The sequence below is a fragment of the Xyrauchen texanus genome, chromosome 15, assembly GCF_025860055.1.
Source record: "Xyrauchen texanus isolate HMW12.3.18 chromosome 15, RBS_HiC_50CHRs, whole genome shotgun sequence".
Classification (NCBI taxonomy): Eukaryota; Metazoa; Chordata; class Actinopteri; order Cypriniformes; family Catostomidae; genus Xyrauchen; species Xyrauchen texanus.
Window position 1 is genome coordinate 33,465,698 of NC_068290.1, and position 13,846 is coordinate 33,479,543.

A 13,846-nucleotide genomic window follows, 5' to 3' on the forward strand; every position below is an offset into this window, starting at 1 on the left:
TAAAACATGAAAACACTTTTTTGTTATATTTAATTTTCTTATAAAATAATTGCTACCATACTTACATACAGTACCCTGTGCACAAACCCTTCTTACTGTATGAGAAACAGTAGAAATTGTATCACTGTCAATACATCCAAGATCTCGTGCATCTAAAGACAAGGCGCAGTTATTTACAAAAATCTCTTTTATATCTGTTTGTGGATATCACGTCTGTTGTTATGATTCATGGCATTACATTCCCCTGGGATAAAGACCGGCTCATCTCAGTGTGGATGAAGTATGTTTTCAGCTCTCCTTTCCCCTTTACATTTATAATTCCTCTGCATGTGCACATGTAGCCTAACGTCTGCAAGATACGACTCGTCTCTTCTGTAACCTGCACACACACACACACAAAAGAAACTGAATGGATTAATGAGTCATTGTGCTGTGAATTGTACATTGCATGACTTTTCTGTCTACACACTCAAGTGGCAGTCACATACACTTGCTTCAACCTAATCAAGCATTCACAAAAAGGGACTGATTTAGGATTTGAGGCAAGGATTATTATCACATGGCAGTTGCTTCAATGCATTTAGGGGTGTGGTCCTGGTCAAGACAATCTCCTGAACTCCAAACTGAATGTCAGAATGGGAAAGAAAGGTGATTTAAGCAATTTTGAGCGTGGCATGGTTGTTGGTGCCAGACGGGCCGGTCTGAGTATTTCACAATCTGCTCAGTTACTGGGATTTTCACGCACAACCATTTCTAGGGTTTACAAAGAATGGTGTGAAAAGGGAAAAACATCCAGTATGCGGCAGTCCTGTGGGCTGAAAAATGCCTTGTTGATGCTAGAGGTCAGAGGAGAATGGGCCGACTGATTCAAGCTGATAGAAGAGCAACTTTGCCTGAAATAACCACTCGTTACAACCGAGGTATGCAGCAAAGCATTTGTGAAGCCACAACACGCACAACCTTGAGGCGGATGGGCTACAACAGCAGAAGACCCCACCGGGTACCACTCATCTCCACTACAAATAGGAAAAAGAGGCTACAATTTGCAAGAGCTCACCAAAATTGGACAGTTGAAGACTGGAAAAATGTTGCCTGGTCTGATGAGTCTCGATTTCTGTTGAGACATTCAGATGGTAGAGTCAGAATTTGGCGTAAACAGAAATGAGAACATGGATCCATCATGCCTTGTTACCACTGTGCAGGCTGGTGGTGGTGTAATGGTGTGGGGGATGTTTTCTTGGCACACTTTAGGCCCCTTAGTGCCACGGCCTACCTGAGCATTGTTTATGACAATGTCCATCCCTTTATGGCCACCATGTACCCATCCTCTGATGGCTACTTCCAGCAGGATAATGCACCATGTCACAAAGCTCGAATCATTTCAAATTGGTTTCTTGAAAATGACAATGAGTTCACTGTACTAAAATGGCCCCCACAGTCACCAGATCTCAACCCAATAGAGCATCTTTGGGATGTGGTGGAACGGGAGCTTCGTGCCCTGGATGTGCATCCCACAAATCTCCATCAACTGCAAGATGCTATCCTATCAATATGGGCCAACATTTCTAAAGAATGCTTTCAGCACCTTGTTGAATCAATGCCACGTAGAATTAAAGCAGTTCTGAAGGAGAAAGGGGGTCAAACACAGTATTAGTATGGTGTTCCTAATAATCCTTTAGGTGAGTGTATATATATATATATACACACACACACACACACACACACACACACACACACCAGATCAGCCACAACATTAAAACCACCAGCCTAATACTGCGAAGGTGCCCTCATGCCTCCACTGCATCTCAGAATAGCATTCTGAGATATTCTTCTCACCACAATTGTACAGAGCTGTTATCTGAGTGTGAGTCATGATTCTGTCACTGAGGGAGAGAGGAAGCGGTAAGGGCCAACACCTGGTGACTAATGATTCGTAACACCTGTGTCTCATTACAGTAACAATGGCGATGGGGTTGAAAAGGCCACCAAGAACGGCAATAAGAGAGAGAGAGTCCCAGTCACAAAGACCTGCTAGATCATGAAGCTAAACACTGCAAAGCTGTTAACCTTAATTATTTATGAGTTTATGTTTTCTCTTATGGCTAAAGTAGATAGCTTGTTGTGAAACTGAAAAGTAAATGCACTGCTGTGAAGCTGGTTTGTTAGACTGGGAAAAACATTAAAGCCTGATTTACCTGGACTGCCACTCCGCTTCCTGCTTCCTTATTGTTGAATGTTCTACACTGATGTTGTTACCCGGGAAGAAGGAAGAAGACTGGTTGAACCGCTGGACGAAGCCATCAGTGCCCTGGCCAGCATCCAGGAGTCCCACCACCAAGCCCTCCTCGTGCAAGAACGGCAACTCCAGGAGCTCCTCCAAGCCCAAGCCAAAGATTGGCATGCCTAGTGGACTGGTTAGCTCCAAGCGGTTCCTCCATTGCACCCTGGAAGCAGTGAGGAAGCCACAGCTGTTACTCCAAAAGATAGGCCTCCAGGACGAGCCGGAGACATACCTGAGTTTCTTTGAGCAGTCGGCCACCGCCTCCTGCTGGCCGTGAACCCAATGGGCCCACCAGCTGCTGCTGCTTTCCGGGGAGGCCAAGATCATGGTGCAGGAACTACCAGCTGAGGAACGCCTGGACTACGTCAAGCTGAAAACCGCTGCCCTGCAACGGGTTGGCTGGAGCCCCGAACAACACTGTCAGTGATTCCGCTCCCTCTACTTGATCGACGCCGGCCGACTGTTCGCATTTGCCTAAAAGCTCTGTGATACCTGCCGCAGATGGCTGCTGGCCAAGGAAGGACTACAAGTCACATGAAGCCTTACTCATTTTGCAACTATGAGTAAAATTCCAAAGGATTGAACTATCAACTCCTATTGGATGAGACGCACAACAGGACGTCCCTCAACCATGATGTCATCAGGAGTAGAAATAACTTTGAGATCCTTCTGGGTATCGCTTCCAGTGGTGAATAGTTGCAGCTCATCGCTGCTCTCTGGTATAGCCTTGTTGCACAAGGAAGTAACGTACGACTTGAAACTGTGGCCATACAATCTCCATCTCGCTGGACAAGTTGAGATTACGCTGTGTTCCACTGAACACTCTGACAGATCCGAAGGAGACTGCCAAGCAATCCGCACCTTCATCCATTTGCCAACAGAAGTGAAAGAAGATTTCTCTCCTCTCTTCAATCAAGTCGACATCGCTGATTTTTCTGCCAGCCCGCCAAGAATCAGCAGCCGTACCACCTGCCGACCAAGCGAGGAAACGGCCTCCCATCATCACCCGAGTCTCGAGGAACCGAGTCAAGGTCAAACGATGGATCGTTGAGTCCGCACATTGCTGCTAATAATACTCAAGGTATTAATGAAACGTACTGTTATCACAAATGAGATTTGCTTTGTTGTAGTGCAACCACATTGGACTGTTGTGTATTTCCACCATCGTGGATGAGACCGCCACACTGAGTTTATACATTAAAGAAATAAAGACCGCAGGACAGTTTACAAGCCGTTCACTGCATCTCTGAGTGATAAACTAACAGCTGATTTCTCTCCCACAATCGCAAAATGGGCTTTGGTGCCGCCACTTTATGCTCTCTCTGTCGTACTAACCGCAGACACACACGACCCCTCACAAACATACACACACACACACATTTGGCCAGTATATAACTTGGTAATAAAGCTCAGCTTTGTCACTAAGTTATAGTACAAGCGGAGACACACAGTAAACGGGCAGACAGCATAAACCGGCTTCTTTCCGGACACATTCCCGGCCATATTCTCTGGCTGGAAATCTTGCATGACGTACACACCTTCCTCTCATGTGCTATAGGCTTATTTTGGTTACCATATCTAATCATGTCACTGTGAAGTTTATTGACTGCATTGTATTGATTATTACAGTTTTTCTCAGTCACTTTGGTACATTTCTCAGATCAACTGAAATTCTCAAAACTACTTGTTCAACCTCCGCATCATCTAATCACTTGTGCACACCATAAAAGCAATTTCTCATTCTTTTGAATAAATTGCCAATGCTTTGGTACATTCATGCAATTGGTTATGTACAATTGTCTGCTTATGTCATGATGATCAAAATATATTATACTGGTTCTCTAATGTGAATCTTGACTTTCACTAATGAAGGGGAAGTGTGAAGCATTAGATCAGCTAAAAGCTCAGAGGTGCATCTCATGAACCTGCAATTGGCAAGCATATATAGACAGAGCACAACATAAAATGTTACAATTTCTGACAATGGAAGGACAACAAGGAAACAAACAGGGTCAACAGCTGGGAAGATGAGGACTAAGGATGCGTGGTCGAAGAGTTGGGAGGCAAAACAGAGGAAGAGGCCGAGGAGACTGGTCGAAGGGTGCAGCCAAATGTAGGGAGAACAACCGTGTCCTCAATCATTCAAACGTTTCGCAGAAAGAACAGGTGTGTAATCCAAGAATGTGCACTGCACTGTAACACTGCACTTTTTTATACTGAAATCTTCCTCAATCTTGTGTTTGGCATCACTGTATTTTTCCACATAGGACTGGAAGACTACCTCACAAGGGTGGGAGAGAAAATAATGCCATTAGACTAAGGGAGAATCAGAGTGCCATCATAGAAGACAACAATGTCATTGTAAACATCCAATCTGTTAGCATCTCAACCATCGACAGGGTGATAAGAAACCATAGGTGCATGAAACAGCTGTACCATGTACCATTTGAAAGTAATGGTGACAGAGTGAAGGAGCTACGGTACCAGTATGTACAGGTAAAATATGTACATACAGTAATTACTTTAAAGTAAGTGTGAGCTATATACAATATGTGTATATTTGATGTAAATTTATGTTGTCCAAAATGAAAAAACTCATAATCTAATTTTGCATCTTCTGGGATATAGCGTATAATGGAACTGGAATCAAGTGAACCACCTCACAACTTCATATACCTGGATGATGGTGGCTTCAACCTGACCAAAATCAGGGAGGAAACATCACTATGTGTTCTACTTTGTCAGAGAATGGTTTGGTAATGCGTATCCCCCTTATAGGGCCATACAACACAACACGTCTCCTCACCTTCTTAGACACCCTATACAGGGATCTCATACCTGCTGATGAGAGAGGTCAGGTTCATGATGAGTTACCAAAGTATGTGGTACTTTGGGATAATGTGAGTTTCCATCACTAAACACCATCAGGCACTGGTTTGTGACCCACCACAGGATGATTATGGAATTCCTCCTACCCTATTCCCCATTCCTTAACCCAATTGAGGAGTTCTTTTCAGCATGGAGGTGGCAGGTCTACGATCGCCAGCCACATACTCAAATGACCCTGCTGGCTGCCATGGATGCAGCATGTGAGGACATCACAGCCGACGCTTGCAGAGGCTGGATAAGACACAAAAAAATATTCTTTCCTCGCTGCATTGCAAGAGAAGATATCCACTGTGATGTAGATCAGAATCTTTGGCCCGACAGACTGGAACGTCAGGACCCCATACCTTTCTGATTGTACAGAACTCTCTAAGAAGAGTTTACATGTTCACCTTACATGTTTACATAGTATGTTTTTCCTTTGTGCTATAAAATAGTTTTGTGTTTTTGAGAGAGATTTACGTGCAGCTGTCCGACACCTTTGTATGTTTGTCCTTTTGTTTAGCTGTTCATTAAAGTATTATTTATATCGTCAAGCCGGTTCTCTCCTCCTCCTTTCAACTGATCCCCTTACACTAATTAATATTCTATTGAATGTGATAATTGATGGTTGTCTTTGATGATTGTTGATTTAAAGGATTAAATTCATGGGGATGTATGCAGATGGTGTGCGGCATGCCATGAATGTCAGCTGGTGAATCCACCGGCCACCCCAAGAGCACCGCTGCACCCATTACCATTAATTTAGGCCCCCTTCGAAAGAATTGGTATGGAAATTGTCCACGGTCAACAGGCGGATATCAGTTTGTATTAGTCCTGGTGGATTATGCGACGCGATATCCGGAAGCAGTACCTTTACACAACAGTCTTCAAAATGATCTCCCGGTTGGGGATTCTGAAAGGAATATGGTTTTATGATCAACAAATCATGGTGTGATCAGAGGAACGTACATTTTATCAAGTCTTTCTGCTCTCCTGATCTGGAATATCTCATGATTCTGTGTCGACCATTCTGGCTACCGAGGGTATTCACAGCGGTCATCATCACAGCTGTGTACATCCCCCCACAAGCCGACACAGACCAGGCACTCAGGGACATGTATGGGAGTATAAGTGAGCAGGAAACCGTTCACCCTGAGGCTGCGTTCATTGTTGCCAGGGACTTCAACAAAGCCAATTTTAAAACAATAGCACCAAAATACCACCAACATATCAGCTTCAACACACGAGGAGGCCCTGTCTTGGACCACTGCTATTTTCCTTTCCGGGATGGCTACAAATCCCTCCCCCACCAACCATTTGGCAAATCGGACCACTCTTCCATTCTGCTTCTGCCCACTTACAGGCAAAAACTGAAACGGGAAGCACCCACCCTCAGAACGATCCAGTGCTGGTTGGACCAATCAGACTCTGCGCTACAAGACTGTTTTGATCACGCGGACTGGGCGATGTTCCGGTATGCCTCTGATGACGACATCAAGGTTTACGCTGATAGCGTAACGTGTTTCATCAGGAAGTGCGTAGAGGAAGTTGTGCCAACCAAAACAATACGGCTCTACCCCAACCAGAAACCATGGGTTAACGGCGATGTTCGACACGGCACTTAGTGTACGGACCTCCGCTTTTAATTCCGGGAACGCGGAGGAGCGTAAACAAGCCAGTTATGCCCTCCGTAACTCTATCAGTGCAGCCAAATGCCAGTACATGCACAAAATTGAAGTACAGTTCAACACCACAGACTCTAGAAGTATGTGGCAGGGAATTATCATCATCATGGACTATAAACAGAATAAAAATTCCACCATGAACACCGCTGCCTCTCTCCCGGATGAGCATAATACATTTTATGCTCGTTTTGAGGGCAATAACACCGTCCTCGCGGAGAGAGTATTCACGCCCGACGCTACAGAGGATGGTTCACTCTCCGTCTCTGTTGCGGATGTAACCCGTTCCTTCCGACGGGTGAACATCCGTAAAGCCGCGGGTCCAGACGGCATTCCGGGCCGCATCATCAAAAGGTGCGCGAACCAACTGGCTGGTGTTTTTACAGACATTTCCAACCTGTGACTCTCCCTGTCTGTAGTCCCCACATCAGAGATTACATCTGCTCTGTTCTGCCCACCTCTTTGGACCCATTGCAGTTTGCCTACCGCAACAACCGCTCCACTGATGATGCCATTGCATCTACAATACACAATGCTTTCTCCCACCTGGAAAAAAGGAACACATATGTGAGAATGCTGTTTGTAGACTACAGCTCAGCATTCAACACCATAGTGCCCTCCAAGCTTGATGAGAAACTCTGGGCTCTGGGCTTAAACAGCTCGCTGTGCAGCTGGATCCTAGACTTCCTGTCAGGCAGACGTCAGGTGGTTAGAATGGGCAGCAACACCTCCTCATCACTGACCCTCAACACTGGAGCCACGCAGGGCTGTGTTCTCAGCCCACTCCTGTATTCCCTATACACACATGACTGTGTGGCAACACATAGCTCCAATCCAATGCCATCATTAAATTTGCTGACGAAATTAGTATTAAAAATAATTTGCCCTGCAGCACACAGACGCACGCTTGATGAAACACTTTATTAACAGAATAAATGAAACAGATGACAGAAAAGCCATCTATGCGCGTGTATGGCACACTGATATGGAGGTGTGCAGTCTCATGGAACATGTGCATCTAAAAGGTTCTCACTCTTTCTTTGTTTCTGTCTCCGGATTTTTTTTTTTTTTTGCATGAACAGTATTGTCTAGTGCTGCAAATGGCCTCAGACATCTCAGTTCAGGAGGTGCTTTGAGTTCAGTTCAGCTTTATTTCCACAGAGCAGTTCATTGTGACCACAACTCTTCAGCCTATACATCTGTGATTAAAAGATAAAATAATACAAAAACACGTTCACCTCGAACCATGATATATATTTCAGTAATTATTATTTTTACATGTATAAATGTTGAGACAGATTCTTGCCTGACGGTAAATGGAAAGGTGTATGTATAAATACTGTATATATATATATATATATATATATATGTTCACGTGATATGAGCGGGTAGCGATCATCTGTTTTCCGCAACTGCTTTCGGGTCCTTGAATAACGTATAACGTGCGAGTAAGGGCAGTCGGTGGACTTTCTTGTGCCATCCTAGTGTAAGATGGTGCCCCCCTAGGGAGTTGGTGCCCTACGCAGACTGCGTATTCTGCTTATAGGGAGCAGCGATACTGTGCATAAGACACCAGCTTCATCAAAATCAATGAAAATGAAAGAATCTCACACACTATCCCGGCTTGCAAAAAAGTATCAAATTTTATTAAGCAAAGTTTCGGTCACTCGACCTTTGTCAGGCATTTACAAACAGAGTGCAACAGCACTAAATTTAAAATTTATGTTTGTAAATACCTGACGAATGTTGAGTGACTGAAACTTTGCTGGGATAGTGTGTGGGATTTTTTCAGTTTCGTTCAAATAAATAAAAATAAAGTTCTAATTTGAAATCAAAGTGTCTTGCTTCATTGTGTAGGCTTAACCCTAACCCTGCTTAATGAAACTTACCCCATAGTACCACCTAGCATCCAACCAGCGCTAATACGATGTTTGTCGTTTTTATGTGTGGTGGAATTTTATATGTGGAGTGTTTTCTGCGGCCAACCGACCAATCAAAACTTGGTCGACCAAGACTCGTTGACTAACCTCTGGTCGACTATCGGGGGCAACCCTAGTAAATGCACTAATTTCCTGTGCATTTTCACATTGAGAATCAGTGGGTGCATCCAAATCTCGGTAGCCAATCAACTTGTTTCGACCAATTACATAAAAAATTTAAATAAGCTTACCTGGCACATTACCAGCAAGCTGGTCTCACTGCAAAAGCTATGAGTGTTTTCTTCACAATTACCCTCCTCCCCAGCAACACGAGTCTAGGTCTTCTTCAGGGATATGTGCATGTCTTGTTTCAGTCGCAGCAGCTTGTATTTGCATGCTTGTTGTAGCATGTCTATGTATGTCTAGCAGTAGCAAGTATTCATACTACAGCAGCAGTAGCGTAAGCAAATATAGTCCACCAAGAACAAATCTACAAACTGTAATTTTCATAATAAACATTTGAAAACTAAATTCCAAGTGTTGTCATGACTGAACTTTATCTCTGTAGTACCAAAGTCACTAGATACATTCACTTACAAAATAATAAAAAAAAAGATTAAAAAAGCATTAACCTGTATTTTCCCCAGCACCCCTGTGCTGTCCATTCTGCTGGCTACATTCACTGTGTTGCCCCATATGTCATACTGCGGCTTCTGAGCTCCGATCACTCCAGCAATCACAGGCCCATGATTAATACCTGCAGAGATATGTACAGAGTAATGTAAAATTAGGTTTTGTTGATATTTATTTAGTATTTAAGTTTGTTTTTACACAGTTGGTTTACCTCCTTTGTTTAATAAACTATGCTTTTCTCAGTTTTAATTAGATTTGGAAAGATAATACTTTATAGTGCAGTACTTTGAACATTTTCCTTTGGCTTCTCGTCAAAATGAACAAACACAGAACTACATAAAATCAAAAAAATAAGACATCATATATTGCAGAAATAATATAATATTACCCCCAAGAAAATCACAATTATTACTGATGCTACTTTTACTTACTTTTCTGTATACATACACAAGAAAAGCTCACCCTCAAACTCAAAGGAAGAACAGGCATTTACAGAACAGGTAAGGTTTCAGAGTATATTAATGCTCTCGGAATTACATAATGTGACATAAGCCTTTTGTGATTTTCAAATACCGGTAAGTCTTTGGAAAATACAGAAATCATTTCTGTTTTTCTTTTGCATGTTTTGTGTTTTCAGCTTTGTATTTTGTCTCAACAATGTACAATTGTATGTATCATTAAAAATATAACACATATAAATCAAATATAACATAGTCAATCAGCTGGAATGTTTTTATTGAATGATTTGCAGCAGTAATTCAATTAAAAGTAATGTTAGATGACTGTAAGGGTTGCTAAAACTAAAAACTCAACAAGCAAAAACATTTGTCTAAATAATGATATTCTGATTGGTCAACCATAGCATTCTGTGGTCAAATATTATAATGAGTGCTAAACTTTCAAAGGCAACCAACTTCCTGAACAGCTGTTCTATTATCATGTCTCTCATATCACTCTGTGATCTTTGTCCTCGCATTGTAAAATAATATAACTCAAAATCATTGAAATCAATATTTCATGTCCATTTATGTATTTATTTTGTAGCCTGATTTGGTAGCCTGACTGGCTGCCTGTTCATTATCCCATACATAATTTAATGATTTCAGAACTATCCCCTTACTTATTGTAAATTTTAAGTGGGCCAACGAATCTCAAGGCACATCTGCTATGACCTGAACTAAAAGGATGTGAGGCAGATTAATTATTCAAATAATACCTAGTGGTTGGATCCATTCACATGGAAACCAACTAAATTAACATTTAATGTAAATGATAGTCATTTCCATTATTTTATGAAAGAATTTCATTGGACAGGACGTGCTTAAATGAAATCCAGTGCAAAAGCAAGATAAATATAATTGTACATAGAGTCGGAAATGTATCGCAAAACAAACTTCGACAGGGTGATCATGGCTTGTATCATCCTAAAATTGTTTATTCTGCAATAATGACAGACTGACTGTACATTACACAGTTTCTTATTTACGATTATGCTTTTACACAGTAGTAAATCCCTTTCAGAGTTATTTTTCATGGACTATGTAAATATGACCATGCTTTATTTGTAATCTAGACGGACTTACCAAATAAGTTACCAAATAAGTTTGGACATGAAATGTTTAAAAAAATAAAATAATGATTGTTATTGTGTGAGACGAACAAAGATCTTTTTCCTCCCCTCATTCAAAAGTTATAGGCTTTTGAGTCGAATTGAATGTTTTCAAAGGAATATATTTTAAATAATCCTATTGCAAGAATCAAAAGGTAATTAATGGATAGAATTTCATAGATAACAGGAAGATTTATCATGGCATAAACAAGGAGAGTCATCACAGACAGCCCTGCTCACACATGCGAGTCAAGCTCCAGTGGCAGTGCATTAATTAGGTGTAACTTTTCCAAATACACATTTTTTAGCAGCAGGGACAGTACCGTGAGATTTGATCCTTTGCTTTCAGCCTACTGTTTAATCTTTTACTCTCACTTACCCACTCTGAGTTTGAAGTCATTGAAGGAATGTTTATTGATGACATCCAGCTTCCCGACCAGTGCAAAGGCAAACTCCACCATGGTGCCAATGTGCATATACTGCCTGTCATGCTCCTTTTAATACAAATGGCAAATAAATAATAAACTTACCCCAAAGACTTCAGTACCATTTTTATGATTCAAAGTCTGGGGTTGGATGAAAAGAAAAAAATAAATATAGAATATGACAGAATACAAGAATGATAGAAAAAAAATATAGCATGATAGAATGTTAGATAGAATGATAGATCGATGGCTAACATGACAGAAAAATATGAAGCACGTCAGAATGTTCAATAGAATGATAGGTACCAGGATAGCACGACAGAGAAATATGTAGCATGATAGAATGTTACATAGAGTTATAAAAAGATAGCTTGCATGAGTGTTAATGCGATAGAAAAATATTTAACACAATAGAAGATTGTATAGAATAACAGAACAATAGTTAGAACAATAGTTAGCATGATAGAAAAATATGTAGCACAATAGAATGTTAGCTAGAATGGTAGTATGATAGAAGGATAGTTAGCATGGTAGAAAAATATGATGCACGATAGAATGTTAAATAAAATGATAGAACAATAGCTTGCACAATAGAAACATATGTAGCACGATATAATGTTAGATAGAATGATAGAACAATAGCTAGCACAAAAGAAAAATATGCAGCACAATATAATGTTAGATAGAATGAAAAAATTACAGAATGATAGCTAGCACGATAGAAATATATGTAGCATGATAGAAGGTTGGATAGAATAATAGAATGATAGCCAACTATGTAGCATGATATAATGTTAGATAGAATGAAAAAGATAAAATGATAGATAGCATGATGGAAAAATATGTAGCATGATAGAATGTTAGATAGAATTACAGAACAATAATTAGCATGATAGAAAAAAATGTAAAACAATAGAATGTTAAAAAGAGTGATAGTACGATAGCTAGCAAGATAGTTAGCACAATAGACTGTTAAATAAAACGATAGGATGATAGAATGATAGCTAGCATGATAGTAAGCACAAAAGGAAAATATGAAGCATGATAGAATGTTAAATAGAATGATATAATGCAAAACGATAGCTAGCATGATAGTTAGCACGATAGGATTTCAGTGGGACCGACGTGTTCTGCTTGAACGTACGCAGACAATTCAGCACCTTCAGTCTAATTCCATACCGAGAAAAGAGATGCTCTGAACTGGGGAGAGCTTGCGCTTTTCCCAGCTGACAAGAAGCCCCAAATGGCCTAGGTGTCTGAGCACCAGGTCCCTGTGCGCACATAACAGATCCTGCGAGTGAGCTAGAATCAGCCGGACACACCGCCGGACGCTTTACGGACACTCGCTAAGATGCGTTTTTGCATCAGCATCTTGAACGGGAGTCTGTGCAAAGCCCGGTTCAGAACTCGCAGGTCCAAGATTGGCCGCAACCTGCCAGCTTTATTGGGTATGATGAAGTAGGTCTGTAAAACCTCTTCCTCATCTCAACTGGAGGAACAGGCTCTATCTCATCTCAGCGCGCAGAGCAACAGCGTTCTCGCCTCTCACTGTAGTGAAGCGGACACTGCTGAACATGGATGGGCGCCTGGCGAACTGAATGGCGTAGCCGAGTTTGGACGGGATAACGATGGATGTGGACACCAAGTGTGGGCCCAGGAAGTGAGGAAACTGCTCTTGTCTTGAGAAAGTGGGTACCGCAGCCCACTGGGCGTGCAGCAAAATCAAAAGAAAAGGTAAATAAGGATTTTCCTCCCGGCCCCCCACCGGGGGAAGGAGTGGTCTTCTTACCAGCTCCTGAAGTGGAGGTTCTGGTCTTCCAGGGCTGCCCATCTCAGGGGTGCTTCAAAGCCTTCCTCGGGTTCTTGGTGGCCGGCCGTGAGACGGGTGGCGTCTGCTTCCTGTGGATGGCTCCATGCTGAGTCCGACCTACTGTGGTGGGCTGTGGCAGAACCTGGTGTTACCTCTGCAGGGAGACGCCCTCGAGGGTAGTGAGAGGTAGTAAAAGATGCCTGCCATGACCGTGTAAGCTCCTCATGCACCTCTGGGAAGAAAGGAATGGGGCAGAGCATTGCCGTGAGTGGCGCTCTGGCCCCAGGAATCAATAATCGAGCCGCTAGGGTTCAGGGGGTGTAGAGGGTTCCACACCAGCCCGACACACGTGGTTGGGAGTCCAGCCGAGTGTTCCATGTCAGACATGACGAGGCCGCTCTCAGATGTTGCAATCGATAGCTCGTCCTCCTCACATGCCCCAAACGAGACCGTGAACCCACCCTAAGACGGGCCTGTGGTCTCATCCCAGAACTCGACCAGGGAATATGAGTGTGCTTGGGAATGGGAGGTCCGTGTGGGGGTTTCCCAGCGAAGTCCCCAAATCACCCCCAGTGCTAACCGACTCCGCCTCATACCCATAGGTAGAAGAACCGAGCCG

General features: G+C 42.4%; 1 protein-coding gene across 1 annotated transcript in view; it reads right to left on the bottom strand.

Annotated features, from left to right (window-relative positions):
- adcy2a (adenylate cyclase 2a) overlaps nt 1-13,846 on the bottom strand; it is a 241,299-nt gene continuing 227,453 nt past the window's right edge. Inside the window, exons 23-25 of the mRNA XM_052143767.1 lie at nt 11,372-11,486; nt 9,383-9,507; nt 1-379 (exon numbers count right to left, since the gene is read on the bottom strand). Coding sequence (XP_051999727.1) covers nt 227-379; nt 9,383-9,507; nt 11,372-11,486 — 393 coding nt within the window. The 3' untranslated portion in view covers nt 1-226. The remainder of the gene's footprint in view (nt 380-9,382; nt 9,508-11,371; nt 11,487-13,846) is intronic.